The sequence below is a fragment of the Scardinius erythrophthalmus genome (genome assembly GCF_964197995.2).
Source record: "Scardinius erythrophthalmus genome assembly, chromosome: 8".
NCBI classification, from domain to species: domain Eukaryota; kingdom Metazoa; phylum Chordata; class Actinopteri; order Cypriniformes; family Leuciscidae; genus Scardinius; species Scardinius erythrophthalmus.
The window spans coordinates 32,706,373-32,729,024 of NC_138228.1; the positions used below are offsets into that span (position 1 = coordinate 32,706,373).

Below are 22,652 nucleotides of genomic sequence, written 5' to 3' on the forward strand. Positions count from 1 at the left end.
CAATAGATGGGTGCATCTGATATGCTTAGATGCCATACAATTCATGTAATTGTTATAACTGTTAGCCTAGATGTTTGAATGAAAGTGTGTTGTGTTTCATATCAATATGATCGTATGCTCATGATTCAAAAGATGACTGGATTGAAATCTGTGTAAAATGTTCGTATTCTTATAATAGTAATAATGTCTTACTGTGGCCTCTGTTCTCTCTGCTAGTAAGGAGAGCACAGATAAGCTTGACTTATGATAAGAAGTGAAGAGAACGCCACCTCCTAAATAAAGACAGTTTCTAATTGGTCCAATCTCTTCAGGAGGTAGGACAAACTTTGAGTTTAAAAATCTTAGACAGAAACAAAGCTCTCTCTGCTCTCGCTCTCAGACTAGGAACCATGTAAACGCGCAGACGAAACAACCCAAATCAAGATCTGGAGAACATGGGTTAAACAGCTTCATTCAAGCTATCATCGACTCCTCTCAATTTCCTTTCTTTTCTTAGTTTCCTTTCTTTTCCGTTGTGAGTCTCGGTTCTAAGTTAAGTTTTGCGACAAGATTTCGAGCCACGTTTCTTCTGCAAAGCCAGCTTCGAACAAAGACTTTCATTCCGCCAGCACGCCACGTGACTGACCACGTGACCCAGACATCAGGCACGCGGAGACCAGCCAACGAACGGACCGGGAAAACCCCTTTCACGCAACAAAAAGGGAATCCCCAAAAGCAAAGACAAGCAAGTACTGCCTCCAGACTCTTAAACTGAACTGGTGTATTTGATACAGATTTAATAACCTAGCAGTGGCGGCTGGTGAAAAATATGTTAGGTGGGGCTGTGTCATATTCGGTTATTTTAAATAGCTTGGCCTTGGTAACCATGGGACACCAGGTCTTATAGCGTTGTGGCTCCCAGGTTGTGGAATGCTTTTGCTCAAGACGTCTGTCAAGCATTCACCCTTCTCTCATTCAAAAACCTTTTTTTTGTCTGAATATTACTCTTTAGCTCAGAATCTTTAAATTGTACCTTATTATGAATGTTTATGTTACTTGCTTGAATCTTTAACCTAACTTTGTAACTGACCTCTGTATATTTATATCTGCCCTTGGTATGTCTATCTTTGATGTTGAGGTTTATTTAGTTCAATTCCTTAACCTAGGCCTATATTGTAAAGCGACCTTGTTGGAAAGGCTATATAAATAAAAAAAATCCTATTATAATTAATAACCACCCAGGATACCAGTGCTCTGTGAAAAGTAATTACTTAATGCCAATATTAAAAGGTTGAGGCATTTTTGCACAAAAACAAAAATATTGCACAAACTTTCTATTTGCATTTGAAATTTAACTCTAACAAAATACTTAGTGATTAATTAGCTGATTAAATACAACTATTACCTGCAACAATTTTGAGTGATTTTAAACAAATGTTCCACAAAATGTACAGTAAATAACAAACATAATATTAAAGGGATAGTTCACCCACAAATGGTAAAACCATTTTTCTTTTTGAAAAAAAGAATACCGGTAATAAAAAAGGAAATTTCTCTGGCATTTCTTTCTTTTTGCTGTATCGAAAACGTACCGAACCATTTTTGGGTGAACTATCCCTTTAAAGGGATACTCACCCTCATGTTGTTTCAAACCTTTATGAATTTCTTTCTTCTGCTAAACAGAAAGTAAGATATTTAGAAGAATGTCAGTTACCAGACAGTTTTAGATACCATTGACTTCCATAGAAAAGAAAAAAAAAATACTATGGAAGTCAATGGTATCTAAAACTGTCTGATAACTGACATTCTTCTAAATATCTTACTTTCTGTTTAGCAGAAGAAAGAAATTCATAAAGGTTTGAAACAACATGAGGGTGAGTATATGATGACAGAATTTTCATTTTTCAGTGGAGTATCCCTTTAAGACAATTTATATTTATAAAATGACTATGTACAAAGAAACAGTGTGAGTGTGTGTGTGTGTGTGTGTGTGTGTGTGTGTGTGTGATCTCATTTGTACAGGAATTTTGCTCTTCTCTCCTTCTGAGTGGCAAACCTCTCAATGACCCTTTTGTTGAAGTCAGGAATGTCCCTGATAAGTTTCTTCTCCATGGAGAGCATCGCCAGAGCATTCAGGCGATCCTGTGTCATGGTGTTTCTCAGGAAAGTCTTGATCCTCTTTAAAGTAGAGAAGCACCTCTCAGACTCAGCTGTAGTCATGGGTGTGGTGATGAGGATCTTGAGAAGACTGACAGTCTCTGTGAAAGTGCTCTGAAGGTTGTTCTCCATGAAAAACTGGTACAGAGGTACTGCACCACTGCAAGCATTGAACTCGTCATTCTCATAGATAAGGGACAGTTCTGTTTTGAGCTTGGCCTTGTTCAGCATGGGGTATGCCTCCACTGTTGTTTCAAGCGCTGTGTCAGGGAACTTCACACAGTGTTGTGGGAAGAGCTCTCCATGCAGCAGTGTTGCGCTGATGAGGTGCTGGGTGAAGGAGAACCGCTCCTTGGCATGGGTCAGGATGGTATCACATACCTGTAAAAGATTCATCAGCATAAATTTCCAATAAAGCCATTTTAATGAAAGTGATTCTGACTGAACGAGTCAAGTATGATATTAAAGGGATAGTTCACCCAAAAATGAAAATTGTGTCATTTACTCACCCTCAAGTTGTTTCAAACCTGTATGAATTTCTTTCTTCTGCTGAACACAAAAAAAGATATTTTGAAGATTGTCAGTAACCAGACAGTTGATGGACCCCATTGACTTCCATAGTATTTTTTTTTTCCAACTATGGAAGTCAATGGGGTCCATCCTAAGGTTTGTTTACTGATATTCTTCAAAATATCTTTCTTTGTGTTCAGCAGAAGAAAGAAATTCATACAGGTTTGAAACAACTTGAGGGTGAGTAAATGACACAATTTTCATTTTTGGGTGAACTATCCCTTTAAAGGTTTTAACACCATTATTTCTAATTGCACTTTACACTACGTTTACTTCTCCTCACTAGTTCCCTATTGGTTTCCGTTACAAAACAAGGTTTAATTTAAATATATAAACCACTTTTTTTTCTGTCACATGTGACAATTCTTTACACACTGAATTTCTTTTCAATGAAAACTGCTATTATTTTGCTGCTTGTGACTGCTTTGTCATAAACCTGAATCTACTGAACTAACAAGAATATAAATTCTAGACCACCTGGTCCATCAATCGATCAGTCAGATGTGGGAATATGCCATCCTAAGGTTTGTTTTATTTTTTTATTACATAGCTACATACCACCACAGAAATAAAAATCTTTGTAGAGGAAACACTGACTGTTACATCTCAACTTACCTCTGTAGCCAGCCTCTGTTGTTCTCCTGTTCCCAGTATCCTTCGTCGCTTTATAGGCTGCTGCTGGTCCGATGCACCATCACCACACAAAGAGGGAATAGAGGCCCTGGTCCAAAAATATAGTTTAAGTTGTTAACCTGTCATCAGACTTCTTAACTCCCACAAGTGCACATCCACTGACTCATATACACACACACATAAGGACTATGCCTATCAGCTACCCAGCAAACATTAGTCCGACGGCAACGTCGTGTCCCTGGCCAAAAATAGTCGCGGTATGACGGCATAAATCGGTAAAAATATGTAACACAGAACATTTCCTAAAAATGCATTCAGATACATTTGTACATGTCTACAGTTCTCTGGGGTTGCATGTTTAATTGTTATTTTGACTTTTAGCTACGTGTAGTTCAATAGTGTATCAGGTGAGAGGACGTCACCTGGCGACGTCTTTTACACGTGCATTTATAGTCCATCATGACCCTCCATCATGAAATCCTTGTGAAATATGCAAAAGCTGTGCTTAATCCTTGCATGGTAAATACTGCAAAAAAATGTGGAATGTATGCATATACATGTAAAACAGAAATATATCTGGTCACCATTTATGTCCAAAACTGTGCTGCCAAGATGTAACAAAAGATCTCCCGACATTACCAAATCCCGCGATAGGTTAGATTATCTCACGAGATGTTAACGCGTTTTCCCCATAGACTCACTCCGGAACACTGAAGTTTGAACAACCACGAAGAGAGGAGGAATTGAGGTCCATATTATTAGAAATCTACTGTTGGGTACGTACATTTTGTATTATTAGATTCACGTGCTAGAGTTTTACTTGTTTGATATGAATGAACCGAAAGAAATGATGCCCACATTGTCAACTGAAATGGGCTAACTGAGTTTGGCTAAAATTAGCTAGTAGGCTAAAAGTTAATTTGAACTTATACAACAGTATACCATAGTATAAAGTATGTTTAATGATACAAAGTTATTACTGTAAATTATTAATGTAGCCTTTTGAGAGTTTCTTTCAGAAAGTAAATTATCTGAAGTAGAATGAAATGTTTAACGTTAGCTGGATTTGAACATGTATGTTTTCAGTAACTGCTTTAAAAATATTTTGTAATTTTAGAATAGCTAAACATGTCTATTCAGGGGACATCACAGCCCACCTGTCTTTATCAGAAATGTCCTGTTCACTTTCTCACTGTTACACACCTAGTTAAGGGTCTTTCTCAAGGGCACCACAGTGGTATTGAAGAGGCAGGGGACAAATGCTGTTTTGCTGAACACCTGAAACACACTCCAGGAAGAGCTGGGGGTGGTGGATACAAAAAATGAGCCAAACAATGTGTTTAAGGGATAGTTCACCCAAAAATGAAAATTGTCAACATTTACTCAACCTCATGTTTCATACCTGTATACCTTTCTATGTTATGCTAAACACAAAGATGTTTGGAAGAATGTTTGTAACCAAGCAGATGTCCCTTCCCATTAACTACCATAATCATTTTTTCTCCAATAATGGTAGTCAGTGGATGCTCTATTTGCTTGGTTACAAACATCCTTCAAAATATCTTCTTTAGTGTTCAGCAGAAGAAAGAAACTCATACAGGTTTGGAATTTGGTGAGTAAATTACATAATTTTAATTTTTGGGTAAACTATCTTTATATAATAATTCAGTATTTTGCAATTGGTATTTTAGTTTAGTTAACAAATCGAGAGCTTAGAAGTATAAGGTTCTATCTCCGTTTATTGTAGTTTATTGAGGATCAAAGTTTTTAAACTCGGTTTATGTTTTGTGAGATGGAACCTTTTTATTTTAGTAATAACTACTAACAAAATATTTTTTTACAAAAATAACACCACACAGGCATTAATAAACACCTAATGGATCAGATTGTCAAAAACTCAATTTCGACCAAAAGTGGAGATAGAACCTTATAATTCTAAGCTCACGAAATGTTACATTATAAAAAATAAAGAGAAATTTTGGCTGTTCAAGATCAATAAAATGTTGTGCTTAATCAGAACATGCTTCTTTTTTGCTTATGTCCACAAATAATGTGTTATTGTTTTTGATGTACACGTGATTAAAACGTTTTATTGACGTTCAGGTCTGGACCAATTTTGGACCTTTTTAGAACCTTTGTCAAGATGTGTAAACCTCAAGACTTGATTGCCTTTCACGATGTTATACAATAGGTGTGTGATTATTTTATATGCAGGCTTATATATACACTTAAATTATGCAGCAACACATTTAAACACATGACGACGCATTTAGACGTCCAGGGACGCGCAGAGGAGACGTGGAATTCTCGGCCAGAAAAGACGTGGAATTCACGGCCAGACGACGTCAAAGACGTCGGTTCAACTTTCATTTTGGAACTATTTTTCAACCATAACGGGACGTCTCTGTCGGACGTCTTTTCAACGGTCATTAAACGTCCAAATGTTTGCTGGGTAGTCATCTGTGATGTACATAATATTACATTGTTATCATTGTTCTATTATATTTCTAAGCTGGATGCATTCTGATGTGTCCTGTGTAAATTATAGTCTCTAAATGACAAGTTAATATTTAATAACAACCTTCTAGAAATTGACCTGGCGGACACCTGAATAAGCCTGTTGTTAGAAACTGTTTTTGATAACTACTTTATCTTCATTATTATCCAAATCTAATAGTCTCTTTGCTTTTAAAATACTGAAACGCATATAATAGTAATGAGCTTATGATAATCATCCAGTTGGATGACTAGGCACATTTAGACACAAATCTGGAAATAAGCAAATCACATTTCTAACAAAAGTTTTATCAGCCAATAGTAAATAAAGTTATTTACCTGATCGTTTGCACGCTGTCTGTAAACTTCTGGACAAGTGATTTGATGAAAACTGCGTCGATGTTCCTTTTCTGCAGCTGGTTGAACAGCATGTCCACATGTGGCATGATTTTGTGGAACAGTGCCAGAAAAAAAAACAGAAAGACTCGTCTTCAAGCATCCTAACAAAGCCCCCAGCCTCTCTGACAGTTAGGGGATCAAAGTTTTCATTATCTCTGATGGTCTGCAGTGCCGGCCCGAGCCTTTTGGGGGCCCTAAGCAGAATTTGATTTGGGGGGCCCCCTCCCACCACGCGGAGTCACCTGTGCTTGACGATTATTGACACAATGTCACTCAATAATGTTACATTATAAATTAATACAATGAGGTTATGTATTAATACAAAATAAATACTTAATAAAAATAGATACTTAAAAATGTTTTAACTTTTTCTTTACTCTTTTACTAACTCTTTGAAACTTCTGAAAACAAATTGTCACAAAACATATTAAAAAAAATTATTTGCAAAATATCCTCCAACGTTTTGCAACACTTTGCAGTTTGAATGATGGCTTGTATGAACATGTCGGAGTATGATTTTATGTTTCCACTGTTCGATCGCGCCTGCACCTCACACACACACACACACACACACACACACACACACACACACACACACACACACACACACACACACACACACACACACACAACATATTCCAGCATTGCAATCTTGACATCGCAGCCTGTTCGTTATAGCCGTAATAAAATATAATAATAAAATAGTCAACCTAACATATAAAAATTACACTGCTCTGTTTAAATAGTCAGTAGTAGCCTACAATTCGTACCATTCAGCGCTGCGTAGCCTAAGCACCGCTCCACTGTGATGTTTCCAAGCACATTTTTGCGCATGTGAGTGAAGAGAATGATTTTTTTTTCCCTCGATATTGGATTTCAAGCACATTTTTGCGCATGTGAAGAGAATGATTTTTTCCCCTCGATATTGGAACGTGGGTGAAGTACAAAGAAGCCTATAATAAATAATAGTTTACCATCCAAATCCATCGCGAATGTTGAAACATTTTGATTCTAATGAGAGAGATACTTGAGCCCAATGTCGCTTTCACTTTCGCTTTAAATTATTTCATTTTGGCTTGTTTATAGTTATTTTTTTATTCTTGTTCTGTTCTGAATATCATTAAATTTAAAGGATAAATCATTGATCAAATCAAATTTTTGTGACATGGCTTAACATTACCGTGACTTCGCGCACGAATTGTCTATGCACGCAAGGTTATGCGCATGACTCAAACACTGGCAGACACAGCAGCAGTTGTAGGCAGGTATATTGATCATGAAATCAGAATTTTCTTGTCTTGAATTATTAATCCATTCATTCATTTGTCACTTGTTTAATTTAATTAATATGAAAAAAAAAAAAAAACTCGCTTGGGGGCCCCCTGGTGGCGAGGGGGCCCCAAGCAGCCGCTTAGTTCGCTTATGCCTCGGGCCGGCCCTGATGGTCTGAAAACACTTTAGGAGGTCATCTCTTTGTTCGTACACGGTGTTTACAGCGCGACAGTTCCAACGTGTTGTAGAGGCTCTGGGAAGTCTATGGGCAACCACTTGGTCAAGTACGGTGGTTCGCTTGGGTGACCTGGAGAAGAAAGCAGAAAATCCTGCAAGATCGGAAAAAAAAGTGCCGATTTTGGGGATGTGTGACGTTGCCTGCTGCATGATAAGATTTAACTGATGCGCGTAACAGTGGACGTAATGAGCGTTTACATGGACATCCATCACCTTGCGCTGCACTCCGCCGGTGGCTCCCCTCATTACATTAGCTCCGTCGTAAGCTTGGCCTATAAGTTTGGCTTTTTGTCCATCTGGGAGTATGACGCTTAGCCTCTCCAGAAGCGCTGTAGCGATGGTGTCTGCCGTGGCATTCTGGATCGAAATAAACTCATAAAACCGCTCTTGTATGTTGTTTTTGCCGTCTAGATAACGTAGCACAAGCACCAGCTGACAGTGGGTGGAAATGTCAGTTGTCTCATCAGCTTGTATGGAGATGAAAGCGCCCTAGCGCCCTCTATTGGCCAGCCGCCCCTGTAACCTAGGAAACGATAAAAGGGTTAAACTAATGATTGATGGTTCATTCAGGTTGTGTTTTATAAGTGCATAGAAACTTGGGATTACATCATCTCACTCTTAAACTCACTCTTAAAACTTAATCTTTCCTTACTCTCTTTCTTTCTGCAACGCGTATGAATGTGTGTGTGTCTGTGTTAGATATTAGTTATGTGTTAGAATAATCAATAAAGTCTTGTTTGTATTTTAAAGAGAAATATTACTTGTGTTATTGTGCTTACAAATTTAATGTCTTAAACTTCTGATCTAAGTTACCTTGCTAACTATACCCAGCAAACATTTGGACGTTTAATGACCGTTGAAAAGACGTCCGTCCGAGACGTCCCGTCATGGTTGAAAAATAGTTCCAAAATGGAAGTTGAACCGACGTCTCTTCTGGCCGTGAATTCCACGTCTCTTCTGCGCGTCCCTGGACGTCTAAATGCGTCGTCATGTGTGTTTAAATGTGTTGCTGCATAATTTAAGTGTATAAGCCTGCATATAAAATAATCACACACCTATTGTGTAACATCGTGAAAGACAATCAAGTCTTGAGGTTTAGCCTACACATCTTGACAAAGGTTCTAAAAAGGTCCAAAATTGGTCCAGTCAGACCTGAACGTCAATAAAACGTTTTAATCACGTGTACATCAAAAACAATAACACATTATTTGTGGACATAAGCAAAAAAGAAGCATGTTCTGATTAAGCACAACATTTTATTGATCTTGAACAGCCAAAATTTCTCTTTATTTTTTTCAATGTTTAACATTTCGTGAGCTTAGAATTATAAGGTTCTATCTCCACTTTTGGTCGAAATTGAGTTTTTGACAATCTGATTCATTAGGTGTTTATTAATGCCTGTGTGGTGTTATTTTTGTAAAAAAAAAATTGTGTTAGTAGTTATTAATAAAATAAAAGGTTCCATCTCACAAAACATAAACCGAGTTTAAAAACTTTGATCCTCAATAAACTACAATAAACGGAGATAGAACCTTATAATTCTAAGCTCTCGATTTGTTAACCAAACTAAATACCAATAGCAAAATACTAAATTATTATATAAAGATAGTTCACCCAAAAATGAAAATTATGTAATTTACTCACCAAATTCCAAACCTGTATGAGTTTCTTACTTCTGCTGAACACAAAAGAAGATATTTTGAAGAATGTTTGTAACCAAGCAAATAGAGCATCCACTGACTACCATTATTGGAGAAAAAATGATTATTAATGGGAAGCGACATCTGCTTGGTTACAAACATTCTTCTAAATATCTTTGTGTTTAGCATAGAAAGGTATACAGGTTTGAAACATGAGGTTGAGTAAATGATGACAATCCCTTAAACACATTGTTTGGCTCATTTTTTGTATCCACCACCCCCAGCTCTTCCTTGAGCGTGTTTCAGGTGTTCTGCCATTGCTGTATCAATTTCAGTGTCTGTAGCATGTGGGCTCCACCTCTTCACAGCATCTAAGGGAAGAGAATATATTTCTTTTTAAAATAAATGAAAATTAAAAATTTGAGGTAAATGACATGCACTTATTTTCAAAATATTTTTATGGTCTTCAGCTAAATTCAAAACAGCATTTGTCCCCTGCCTCTTCAATACCACTGTGGTGCCCTTGAGAAAGACCCTTAACTAGGTGTGTAACAGTGAGAAAGTGAACAGGACATTTCTGATAAAGACAGGTGGGCTGTGATGTCCCCTGAATAGACATGTTTAGCAATTCTAAAATTACAAAATATTTTTAAAGCAGTTACTGAAAACATACATGTTCAAATCCAGCTAATTTCATTCTACTTCAGATAATTTACTTTCTGAAAGAAACTCTCAAAAGGCTACATTAATAATTTACAGTAATAACTTTGACTGTATCATTAAACATACTTTATACTATGGTATACCGTTGTATAAGTTCAAATTAACTTTTAGCCTACTAGCTAATTTTAGCCAAACTCAGTTAGCCAATTTCAGTTGACAATGTGGGCATCATTTCTTTCGGTTCATTCATGTCAAACAAGTAAAACTCTAGCACGTGAATCTAATAATACAAAATGTACGTACCTAACAGTAGATTTCTAATAATATGGGCCTCAATTCCTCCTCTCTCCGTGGTTGTTCAAACTTCAGTGTTCCGGAGTGAGTCTATGGGGAAAGCGCGTTAACATCTCGTGAGATAATCTAACCTATCGCGGGATTTGGTAATGTCGGGAGATCTTTTGTTACATCTTGGCAGCACAGTTTTGGCAATTACATCCAACTCAGACATAAATGGTGACTAGATATATTTCTGTTTTACATGTATATGCATACATTCCATTAAAAAAAAAACACAAAAAAAAAAACACACAATGTATCAGGTAGGCTACAGGTTGAAATAATAGGCTTGTTTGAGATGAGCAAAATCTGCGCAGAATCGATCACCGGTGATCAGCGCGAGATGCATGCCGGTTAGAAATGTGTCCGAGTGCGGCCCGCCTTGCTCTGATGTCATGCTGACGTATGTCAAAAATCTCTCGCGAGCGCAAGGCACACCTGTCGGATTCTGCAGTCGAGCGCAGTTGCTCTCCACCGACTGCGCTGATCAAAAGCATGATGGGAAACGACTTGCTGACGACACAGCTTAATGTTCATTGGTTTAAACAACCGTGATGTACCGTTCTCTTTTAAAATGTTTGATTTTAAAACTCTGATATCATGTTTTATGAGTATACGTTATGTGTGAATATTCCCAAACTATCTGACAGTGCGATCTCTTTGGGTTATGCAATGTAATTAAAAAAAAAATAAAAATAAAAAAAAATAAACACATATGTCTGTATTAAATAAAAAAGATTGATAAACATGTATTTGGAATGGAATTAAATAAGTAGGCTACTTTGGGTGACTTGTTTATCATATTTATTTTCATATAAAAGCAACAGAACTTAAATTCCATCCAGTTTATTATCAACACTGTGCACGAGCGTGAATCCCGCGATATCCGTCTTTGATCTCACAGGTGTCAGATCCACTACGAGAATAGAGAACTGTCCGGCTTGCCTGCGCTTTTTTCACTCCTCCTCTCACTGCAGCCGCCTACTCTCGACTACATTTCAGGCGAGGCAAGGCGCATCTCAAACAAGCCTAATGACTAGAATGCAGAGGATTTGCATTCGCTTAACCACACTAGGAACTGTGTGATTATAATTTATTTAAACAAGATAAAGTAAATATATTTACTTTGTATACAATTCGTGTATTTCATAAAGATAATTCCTGTTTTTTTTTCTGTCTTGCTTGACTAGACGTGTAAAAGACATCAGTGGACGTCTGTTCACAGCCTTGACGTGTAAAGGACGTCAGTGGTCGTCTTCACATCCTCTTAAAAACTACTTGGGCAATTAAATTAATTTTTGCAGTATTAACCATGCAAGGATTAAGCACAGCTTTTGCATATTTCACAAGGATTCCATGATGGAGGGTCATGATGGACTATAAATGCACGTGTAAAAGACGTCGCCAGGTGACGTCCTCTCACCAGATACACTATATTGAACTACACGTAGCTAAAAGTCAAAATAACAATTATACATGCAACCCCAGAGAACGTTTCGGTTACTCACGTAACCTCTGTTCTCTCTAGAAGAGGGAACGAGTATTGCGTAGTTGCTACGCTACGGGAAAGCCTTTCTTTCTCGAGATACTGAAGCCAAAAATTATCCTTAATTTTTATAATCTTGTCAACGCAGTGCGGCAGCCTGCAGACCTAGGGCAAGCTTACTAGCGTGCCCATTGGCTGCCCTGCGGCAACTGCAGCAGCCTACCGCTGAGCCCTTGGCGTGACGTCACGACCAATGAGCGCGCTTGGCGCGCTTAATGCGTCACAGCCCGCGAAAAGGGGTGTGGCTTAGCGTATATAAACAGGGCTCGGAGGCTGCTTCTCTGGTTTCTGTCGCATGAAGCGAAATGAGCTCGTGGCGCGAGCACGGCGGGCTACGCAATACTCGTTCCCTCTTCTAGAGAGAACAGAGGTTACGTGAGTAACCGAAACGTTCTCTTACGAGAGGTTCTCTCGTATTGCGTAGTTGCTACGCTACGGGAACGCCCTTGTCAACGCTGTGCGCGCCCAGCATCCACTGAATGAGTTCCAGGGAGAGCCCGGGGAACGTGATAGCAGAGAGCCGGGCGGCCCGAAGAGGGCTAGCGCCGTACATAAGCACACTAGGGGGTTAGGAGCGGCACGGCCGGTCCGAACTGACAATTCCCTGTATAGTGCAGCTCAACCAGTAGAGCTAAATCACACAACGTAGCCCGCACACAGATAGTGGGCTGGCATACGTGAGACTTAGACTGATAACACTTTCGCCTGCAAGGCGGGAACATCCAGGTTGTAAAACCTAACAAATGTGGAGGGGGAGGCCCAGCCTGCCGCTGCACAAATGTCATGAATGGGAATCCCGCTGGACCACGCCCACGACGAGGCCATGCCTCTGGTGGAGTGAGCTCGAATGCCCAATGGGCACTGCAGGTCTTTAGACGCATAAGCAGCAGCAATAGCGTCCACTATCCATCTGGACAGGCTGTGTTTCGAGGCGGCGAGACCCTTGGTGCGCCCACCAAACGAAACAAAGAGCTGTTCCGAGCGCCTGAAAGCAGCGGACCGTGAAATGTAGTTTCTCAACGCCCTGACCGGGCAAAGGAGATTACTATCGGCCTCGCTGCCGTGCGCTGGCAGGGCTGAGAGGGAAATGACCTGTGCTCTGAAGGGAGTGCCCAAAATTTTGGGAACGTACCCATGCCTCGGTCTGAGAATGACTTTGGAGTCATTAGGTCCGAACTCGAGGCACGCGGCGTTAACAGATAACGCGTGAAGGTCTCCCACTCGTTTGACTGAAGACAGAGCTATCAGAAAAACGGTTTGAGCGTGAGGTATTTCATATCCACAGTTTCCAAGGGTTCGAAGGGATGAGCTCTCAGGGCCTCCAAGACCAGAGAAAGATCCCGCATAGGAACCGAGGGGGGTCGCGGGGGGTTCATCCTCCTGGCTCCCCTAAGGAAGCGGATGACGAACTCGTTCCTTCCTAATGCGCGGCCTCGCTCTGAAACAGAGAGCGCTGAAATGGCCGCAACATAGACTTTGAGCGTGGAGGGGGACCTGCCCTCGTCCAGTAGCTCTTGAAGGAAACACAGCATTCGCGATACCCCACATGTCTGTGGATCGAGCCCCTTAGCAGTGCACCATCTGTTAAACACTGACCATTTCGACATGTAGAGCCGCCTCGTAGAGGGAGCTCTAGATTGTATGATCGTGTTCATGACCCCGTCTGGCAGATCAGCGTGTAATCGTTGAGGCTCCACGCATGCAGAGACCAGCGCTCTGGATGGGGATGCCATATCGAGCTGCGGGCTTGAGAGAGAAGGTCTCTCTTCACCGGTATCGGCCAGGGGGCTGAGTCTGCCAGCTGCATTAGATCCGGGAACCAAGCTTGGTTCTCCCAGCATGGGGCTATGAGGAGCACTGAGTGGCGCGCTTCCCTGATTCTCTCGATGACCTGAGGCAGCAGAGAGACCGGGGGAAAAGCATACAACGGGCCGCTGGGCCAGGTCTGGGCCAGCGCGTCCTCGTTCTTAGAAGAACTCTGGGCAATGAGCGTTGTCTTTTGACACAAAAAGGTCGACTTTCGCTTTGCCGAAACGGCGCCACAGTGACTGGACTGTTTGGGGGTGTAGAGACCACTCCCCAGGGGGAACGTTGTCCCTGGACAGTCTGTCGGGGCCCTCGTTCAGGTGGCCAGGCACATGCGCGGCTCTCAGCGAGCGCAGAGAGTGCTGAGCCCACACGAGGAGGCGTTCCGCCAGGGTGCAGAGCGTCTATGATCTGACACCGCCCTGGCGATTCACATAGGCCACTACCGATGTATTGTCCGTGCGGACTAGAACATGGTGACCGTGGAGGAATGGGAGGAAGTGTTTGAGCGCTTTCTCGACCGCGAGCATCTCTAGACAGTTTATGTGTAGGAGATTCTCCTGGTCTGACCAGCGGCCATAGACCGGTCTGCCTCGAAGAGCGCTCACCAACCTAAGTTGGAAGCGTCTGTCGAGACGACTTTCCGGTGTGAAATCACTCCCATAGTCACTCCTGTGAGATACCATTCGGCCGCCAGCCAGGGCTGCAGGGCTGAAATGCAGCCCTGATTCACTCTGACTCGCAAGCCGCCGGCCGCCCAGGCTCGGTAGGGCACGCGCGCTTTCAGCCAGCGTTGAAGCGGGCGCATGCGCAGTAGACCCAGCTGGAGCGCTGCTGCAGCTGAGGCCATATGCCCCAAGATACGCTGGAATGTCCTCAGCGGAACCCGGCTGCCTATTTGGAGGGATGCGGCGAGGAGGCGGATGCGGCGCGCGCGCTGCTCCGACAGTCTGGCCGTCATAGCCACCGAGTCCAGTTCTATTCCAAGAAAGGAAATTGACTGACGGGGCGATAGCGAGCTCTTGGTCCAGTTGACCGAGAGACCCAGCTCCTCCAGATGGCTGAGAAGCACTGTACTGTGAGACACAAGTTCCGTCTCTGACTGCGCTAGAATAAGCCAATCGTCCAGATAATTCAGTATTCGCTTTCCCTGTTTTCTCAGGGGAGCGAGGGCCGTGTCCATGCATTTCGTAAATGTACGGGGTGCCAAAGACAGGCCGAAGGGCAGGACTGTGTACTGATATACTCGACCGTTGAAGGCGAATCTCAAGAATGGCCTGTGACGGGGAGTTATCTGGATCTGAAAGTATGCGTCTTTTAGATCGAGAGAGATAAACCAGTCTCCTGGGCGAATCTGCGCAAGGATTTTTCTGGTTGCGATCATTTTGAACGGCCGTCTCATGAGGGCTTTGTTCAGATGTCTCAGATCTAAAATAGGTCTTAACGCTCCGTCCTTCTTGGGTACGAGGAAGTAGCGGCTGTAAAAGCCTGACTCGCTCAGAGAAGGATGAACCTGTTCTATAGCCCCTTTGCGCAGCAGCTTCGCTATTTCTGCTTGAAGCAGGTGCGCAGCTTCTGGACTCACTCTCGTCTCCGTCTGTGCTGTAAAGCGCGGAGAGCGACGAGCGAATTGAAGCGAATAGCCGTGTTTTATAATATTCAGCACCCATTCTGACGCGCCCTGAATCGCTTCCCATGCTTCCGCATGCATAGCTAGGGGTCGAATGGTCTCTGGGTTCAGATCGCCGCGCTGCGCGGGATGGGGAACCTGTATCAGAGAGGATGGAGCGGCGTGCGCACCGCTGGTGCTTGAACACGGGGGCTGGTAAACAGTATTGGCCGACTGTACAGCGTTCAGTAGCTCGGTCCCATCGGATGGAGCGTGATTTGCTGTCAAACATCCCAGGCGTGAGAGTGGCGTGGGGCTTATAATGTCTAAAAGTGAGTGCGCATGCTCGTGAGCGGGCGCAGAGTTTACACTTATGACACGGCCAGTGTTTGGGAGCTTTAGAGGGTCTGCGACCCAAGGTAACTGACTGGCAGAGCGAGCAGCGGGTAGGTGTGAGCACAAAGTTGTGGGCACATTTTCTACACTTAATACTCGAGCGGCTTGCGTCCGCTTCATGAGAGAGCGCTCTGTGCGGGTTACCATGGGGACCCTGTTTGTGTGAAGCAGTGAGCACATGGGAGTGGGCACATTTTCTACACTTATGACACCTTCGGCCAGAGCCGGAATGTTTGTGAGCTTTAGAGGATCTGCAACCCGGGGTAACTGTGTGACAGAGCGGGCAGCAGCTAGGTGTGAGCACAGAGTTGTGGGCACATTTACTACACTTAGTACTCAAGCGGCATGTGTCCGCTTTATGAGAGTGCGCTCTGTAAACGTTACCGGGGAGACCGTGTTTGTGTGTAGCAGTGAGCACATGGGAGTGGGCACATTTTCTACACTTGTAACACCATAGGCGTTATAAAACAAATGCTTTGATGGCTCATATGTTTAGACGCTCATGAATACTCAAGCACCATCCTGTGAGATGAGGGTTCGCTTTCTGTATGTAAGAAAGCTGGCCGCGAGCTCGGAGAAGCCAGCAGAAAAAATATATTTTTCTGCCGCCGGAGTCGGATTAGAACTCGGGTCTCCGGTGCGGCAGCGTAATATTCTGCCACTGAGCCACAGGAGCACACATGGGCTTCTAGTTAGTGCGAGCATATGACCGAGCATCGTGTTTCGTTTCGGTGTTTGTTTGCAGGCGCGCGTGTATTAAAACAGGCCCGTTTACTGCAGTATAGTATTTCCAGCCGCCTGAACTTAGAGGGGACTGAGAAATATGTATCCCGTGTGATGCGGGTTTGCTTTCTGTATGTAAGAAAGCTGGCCGCGAGCTCGGAGAAGCAAGCAGAAAAAAATATATTTCTGTCGCCAGAGCCGGATTAGAACACGGGTCTCCCGCGTGGAAGCCTAATGTTCTGCCACTGAGCCACAGGGGCATACATGAGCTTCCAGTCAGTGCGAGCATATGACCGAGCGGTGTTTCGTTTCGGCGTTTGTTTGCAGGCGCGCGTGTATTAAAACAGGCTCGTTTACTGCAGTATTAGTATTTCCAGCCGCCTGAACTTGGAGGGGACTGAGAAATATGCGAGAAATTGGAGGTAGTCCGGCCTAGGCGGGACGAGAACACTCTCTTCCTCCTTTCGCCGGTGCTCGTGACGTCCGCTCTGATATCCTTTGAGAACGGCGCAGTTGCGCGGCTCGAACAAAGGGAGAGAGAGCGGGAAGATGTCATCATGTGCTGTGACATCGTTTGTTTGCAGGCGTGCGTGTATAAAAACAGGCTCGTTTACTGCAATATAGATATTTCTAGTCGCCTGAGCTTAGGAGGGGACTGAGAAATGTGTGAGAAACGGAGGTGGCCGGTGAGTGACGCGCGTGACCGAGACGCGGGGTAGCTTTCTTATAACGTAAAGGAAGCAAGCCCGTGACAGTCTACTTCTGACATCCCTTGTGAGCGGCGCCTTGCGCGGCTCGAACAGAGGGGGAGAGGGCGTGCGTCATCCGGGGGGGGGTGTAGCTTTCTTGTAACGTAAAGGAAGCTATAGCCCGTGACCGTCCGTTCTGACATCCCTTGTGAGCGGCGCCGTTTGCGCGGCTTGACAGAGGGGAGTAACCAGCTGGACTGCTTCATCCCCTGAGGCGACGGCAGTGCGGGCGAAGCCGGCCGCTGCGCGTCGGGAGGTGGGGGGGAGAAGGAGATAGCGAGGCTCGCGGGAGGGGCTCCGGCGAGCGCTCAGCTGTCATAACCGGCTCGGAAGGCCTTTGAGAGCGGCGTTTCTTCTTACGCGGCCCGGAAGAGGCAGCCGGAGAAGGGGGAGGATCATCAAACATGGCGAGTCGAGCCCGCAGGGTCGACATTGGCAAATCCTCACACTGTTCGCAGCCGCCCGAGGAAAGGGCGCGGCTGCGTGTCGAAGCCCAGGCAGAGAGCGCAGATACATGGTGGTCTCTGTCGCTGAGCGTGGCTCTGCACGAGCCACAGGACGAGCGAGGCATTTGAAACAACGCCTCGCGCTCTTTTAGATGCAAAGTGTGTCGCGGGGCGAACACACAAACACACACAACACAGAGCAATAAAGGATATATTCGCCGGATAGCGAAGCAGGCAGGGAAAGCTGAAGGCGGCGAAGGCGGCCGGCATCCTCAGTCTGAGATCCTCGGCGTGCTGGTCGCTTGATTCGACGGCGGCTTCCTCAGAGTACAGCGATGCGGAGAGCTTCGCTGAAAAGACAGAAATCAGAGAAGCAGCCTCCGAGCCCTGTTTATATACGCTAAGCCACACCCAAGGCCGGACTTACCATTGGGCTTGACCAAAGAGTATAGAAGCCCAAGAGGCGAAACTCAATAGAACGCTCCATAGCAACAGTTGCCCCCATGACGTGACGGCGCGGCCGCCATTATGGACTGAAAACTGAAGGAAACGCCGAAAAATAATGGGAGTCAATGGCACTGAAAAACTTAACATAACAAAAACTTAACATAACTTAATTTTTTCTGGCCGTCATATCTCAATATGAAAACAATTTAAAATACATTAATGAGGATGACCGACGTTAAATGACGTTAAATGACAGAAAATATACGTCTATGTGTTGGTTATGCATGGCCTAATTACCCTTAGGAAAATAGTATTTTGGGACAAAATATTACTATAGAAGTACTATAAGACTACTATAGAAATACTATAGCGGCTCTAGGATATTATAGAGGTATTACAGAACATAACATACTTCTGTGATTTTCTGTAATACCTCTATAATATTTTAAAGCTGCTACAGTATTTATATAGTAGTCTTATCGTACTTCTGTAGTATGTCCCAAATTACTATAGTATTCCTATAAGATTACTATAATATTTTGTCCCAAAATACTATAAGATTCCTATAGTACTTTTTAGTAAGGGTATGTCCCCCACCGAATCGGCTTCATTAGCCTACCACTTACGGTTTGCAAAGATAAAATTATAAAATTACTGCAAAACTTTAATCTATCAATATTTATGTTCTATTATGCATTTTCCTAGTTATATGACTAACAGAAATTCATGAAATAATATAGGCTATAGGCAGACACACAGTAATAAGATATAAGTAATAAGATGTTTATTCAAATGTTGATTTTGAAATTAGTGAACATCACCATATATATGATTTGGAAAAATAAATAAATAAATAAAATTATAAATGAACATTTCTAAAGACAGTTAATATTTTACATAGAATATCACAAAAATATTAACTTGTTTTTTCAACATCTTCAGTGAAAGTGCACACAGTAAACGTTTCAATGGGAAGAACAAAAACAATCTGTGAATGTCCTATTACAGGCGGAAAGGTACAAAAAAGATGTGCAATCTAGCAAGTGCACACATGAACTATAAACGCCTATTAAAATGGATTTTGCCATTGACTGGCGCTAACGATTTCAGCAGCTTTCAGTCCATAATGGCGGACGCGCCTCCGCAGCGCCATCTACAGACTGTTACCCATAACACAACAGAGTTTCGCCTCTTGGGCTTCTATACTCTTTGGCTTGACTGGGCTCAAGCCCATGGGCCCCGCCCAATAGGGGGCCCCGCCCGTTTACGTTTGATTTTTTCAATAATATGTCGTTATTTAATTTTTCATTTAAAGTTTGTTGATTGGTCTAGCATTGTTACCTGGCCCTGCCCTGCAATGAAAAATATAATTTAGGTTTGCTGATTGCGATGGTTATTGGCAGTTACGTAGGCTAGTGCCTCGTTTACTGCCGAACCGTTGAAAAAAACCTGTCTGCATTAGACAGTAGCCGCGTTTCCATTACCCTTCAAATTGCGCAAATTGAAATTGAAATTGAAAATAAACACAATGGAAACAAGTCAATTTCGCAAAAACTCCCGTTTATCTAAAAAAAAAAATGTTTACGCTCGCATGAGGTGGTTTTTCAGGCAATTCGATAAAGGAATATTTCGCAAAACTGCAATGGAAACAGTTTTTGCGCATTTACAGTCACCTGACTTAGAAGACGCAGTGTGTTCGAGGTCCATGTATAGCTACGCAAATAATAATAATTTTATATTATTTAATTATAACATTTAATAGGCTATATTTAGAAGACGCTTTTATGCAAAAAAGGAACAAAGCTGAGTGTGGAGCGCGCACTGCATGGCACTGCATGGGCGCGAACACTTGCATTTTCCTATCAACAGTGGAAACAACTTAAAATACTCTATCATTTCTGGTCATACAGAAAATAATAATACATTATTCCCAACTACTTTTATTTGTGTAAACTCACAATAACAAGAAAACGTTGTGCTTTTGTAAAATAAAAGAAAACAATCAGACGCACTTTCATGATCTCCGTAAACTGGAGCTCGAGAACTGAAACAAAATATAGCCTGTGTAGACTAAAGCTTGAAATGTCCACTTTAAAATGAACAAATTCGAATCGAAAGCTAATACCTTCTGATTAATCTGTATGAAATGTGCATTTCTCTCTAAAAGCGCATCTGCTTAACAGCGAAGATGGAGATGTGATTTTAGCCAAAGCAATAGTTTATTAATAATATTAATGGCTCTTCTCATTCAGCACTGCGGGAAAAACATCAATTTCAGGTTCTAATTTGGCCTTTGAAACCAGTAAAATCGACATGTTTTCCATATTAATTTGTGAATATTTTAAATGTTTAATAAAGGGGCAAAAAGTCATAAACAAAAATCTGAAAATTCGTCGATATTTACTTTTTTGCGCAGCAGCTGGTGTAGCCAGTTCAAATTAAAATGTTGGTGTTCAACTTTGCGCTTTAAAAAGACAACAACCGTTCATTTTTCGTTTTTCAATTACGGGTTAAAAAAGGAAAAACGAATGGACACAAAATAGCCTACATGGATCGGTTGGACAGAATACGAGACAGAGTTCTTCATTAAATTCATAAAAGAAACAATAATTAGCCTATAGGAATACTGGATTCTAAATCTCAAAGAAATGCCACAATCAAAACACATGTTTTCCAGGTAAATAAGTGTTTTATCCTCATTCTGACCAAGACATTTGTGCATTGCAATAAACTTATGAATACTTTGAACTTTTTTAATCATTATTTATTTATTGGAAAAAACTTTTTCAAGCTTCAATCAGTGGTCATATAAATAAATTATTACGTTTTTTAACATGTAACACTGTCTATCTATGGTACCAGTCACCTTTTGAAAGTAGTAGCTTAGCACTTCAAATAACGATTGGATCGATTATATTGTTACGCCACCAGATGGCGACAAATGACTTTTAAAAAACATTTGTCATTGAATCGTTCATTCAGGAGATTCGTTCAAAAATGCTGATTCATCTATGAAACAAGTGCATTTGATTGAGGAATTGAATCATTCATTCAAACCCAAGTTTTTTTTTATTTTTATTTTTTTTTATAATTCAGATTAATTAAACATTTTTAACAGACTTCAGCAATTAACATAAATTGTGTTATTTTGTTTAGTTGTTTGTTCAGAATCGTGATCTGTATTTTTATACTCAGTTTATCCAGAATTGTGTAGCTCTAATACATAGCTTGTGTATGTATCATTTTGTTCTATTTAAAGTAATGTACAGTATAGAAGGTAGGACCCGAAAGTGACTCAAGCCCAGGGGCCCCCACCACCCTAAGTCCTGCCCTGGCCACACCCCTTTTCGCGGGCTGTGACGCATTAAGCGCGCCAAGCGCGCTCATTGGTCGTGACGTCACGCCAAGGGCTCAGCGGTAGGCTGCTGCAGTTGCCGCAGGGCAGCCAATGGGCACGCTAGTAAGCTTGCCCTAGGTCTGCAGGCTGCCGCACTGCGTTGACAAGATTATAAAAATTAAGGATAATTTTTGGCTTCAGTATCTCGAGAAAGAAAGGCTTTCCCGTAGCGTAGCAACTACGCAATACGAGAGAACCTCTCGTAAGAGAACTGTAGACATGTACAAATGTATCTGAATGCATTTTTAGGAAATGTTCTGTGTTACATATTTTTACCGATTTATGCCGTCATACCGCGACTATTTTTGGCCAGGGACACGACGTTGCCGTCGGACCAATGTTTGCTGGGTATAGTGTTTCACTATAGTTCGGATATTTATATCCGTTGCAGAGTTGATAGTTACAGCCAGTTCAAATGAACCGCGAACGAGTCATTTGCTCGGTTGTAATAAGTGACTCTTTTGAATTCCCTATAAATTAATTAATAAATCCTTTGAGCTAAATTGTAATCACTACAAATTACAAATATCCTACAAAGATATGCGAGTGGGTGGGTGCGTACGTGTAATGGCGGCGCAGAGGTACTGACCACGTTTGCAGGTATTGAAAGCACCAATGAGTATCGCGGGTCACCAGACACCAAGATAGGTGGATAAGCGGTTTTTTGCCTTGTCTTCAGGACAGCTCACGACAGTTGGTCTGGAAGTGCAACGTTTCAGTCACACACCAGACATACACGTAAAACAGCTTATTGACACGCAGCCGTCTTTCCATTAGGGCTGTTCGATTCCGGATTTTTTGGAATCGATTCCGATTCCGATTCCTGTTTCTGGAATCGAAAAGAATCGATTCTTGGAATCGATTCCTCACTGTTATTTTCGATTCTTTTCTTTTTTAATACCAACAGCATGTCTAACATTGTTGCGTCTTACCGTGCCACACAGCAAGAAACTCTCTACACCGGGCGTGACAAAGCGACCGTTGCAAATCCATTTGTCCTTCCTATAGATGTATTGTGACTTGCGAGTGCTTGGTCATAAATAGAACGAGGCATTTACTCTGGGGATTTGTCACGTCGTGCTTCCTGCATCAGGTGTAGACAGTACAGTGCAAAGACTAGGAATATGTTCACCATATACATGCGGTAGATT

The 22,652-nt window shown here is 42.2% G+C and overlaps 1 protein-coding gene across 1 annotated transcript; it reads right to left on the reverse strand.

Annotated features, from left to right (window-relative positions):
• Positions 1-1,682: 1,682 nt before the first annotated feature.
• On the reverse strand, positions 1,683-22,292 carry LOC308694685 (uncharacterized protein). The gene is made up of 4 exons (XM_081372347.1): positions 22,091-22,292; positions 6,175-8,266; positions 3,322-3,427; positions 1,683-2,517 (listed from the first exon to the last, which is right to left on the reverse strand). Exons 2-4 carry the CDS (start codon positions 6,279-6,281, stop codon positions 1,990-1,992), a joined length of 741 nt encoding a protein of 246 aa, XP_081228473.1. The 5' UTR covers positions 6,282-8,266; positions 22,091-22,292; the 3' UTR covers positions 1,683-1,989.
• Between the last annotated feature and the right edge of the window lie 360 nt (positions 22,293-22,652).

Excerpts from the sequence above, each read along its gene's own strand:
- LOC308694685 (XM_081372347.1), bottom strand. The coding sequence starts at position 6,281 with ATGCCACATGTGGACATGCTGTTCAACCAGCTGCAGAAAAGGAACATC. Across the intron at positions 3,428-6,174 it reads GACAGCGTGCAAACGATCAG|GGCCTCTATTCCCTCTTTGT; the intron begins GTAAATAACTTT and ends TTTTTGGACCAG. Across the intron at positions 2,518-3,321 it reads AACAGAGGCTGGCTACAGAG|GTATGTGATACCATCCTGAC; the intron begins GTAAGTTGAGAT and ends AATCTTTTACAG.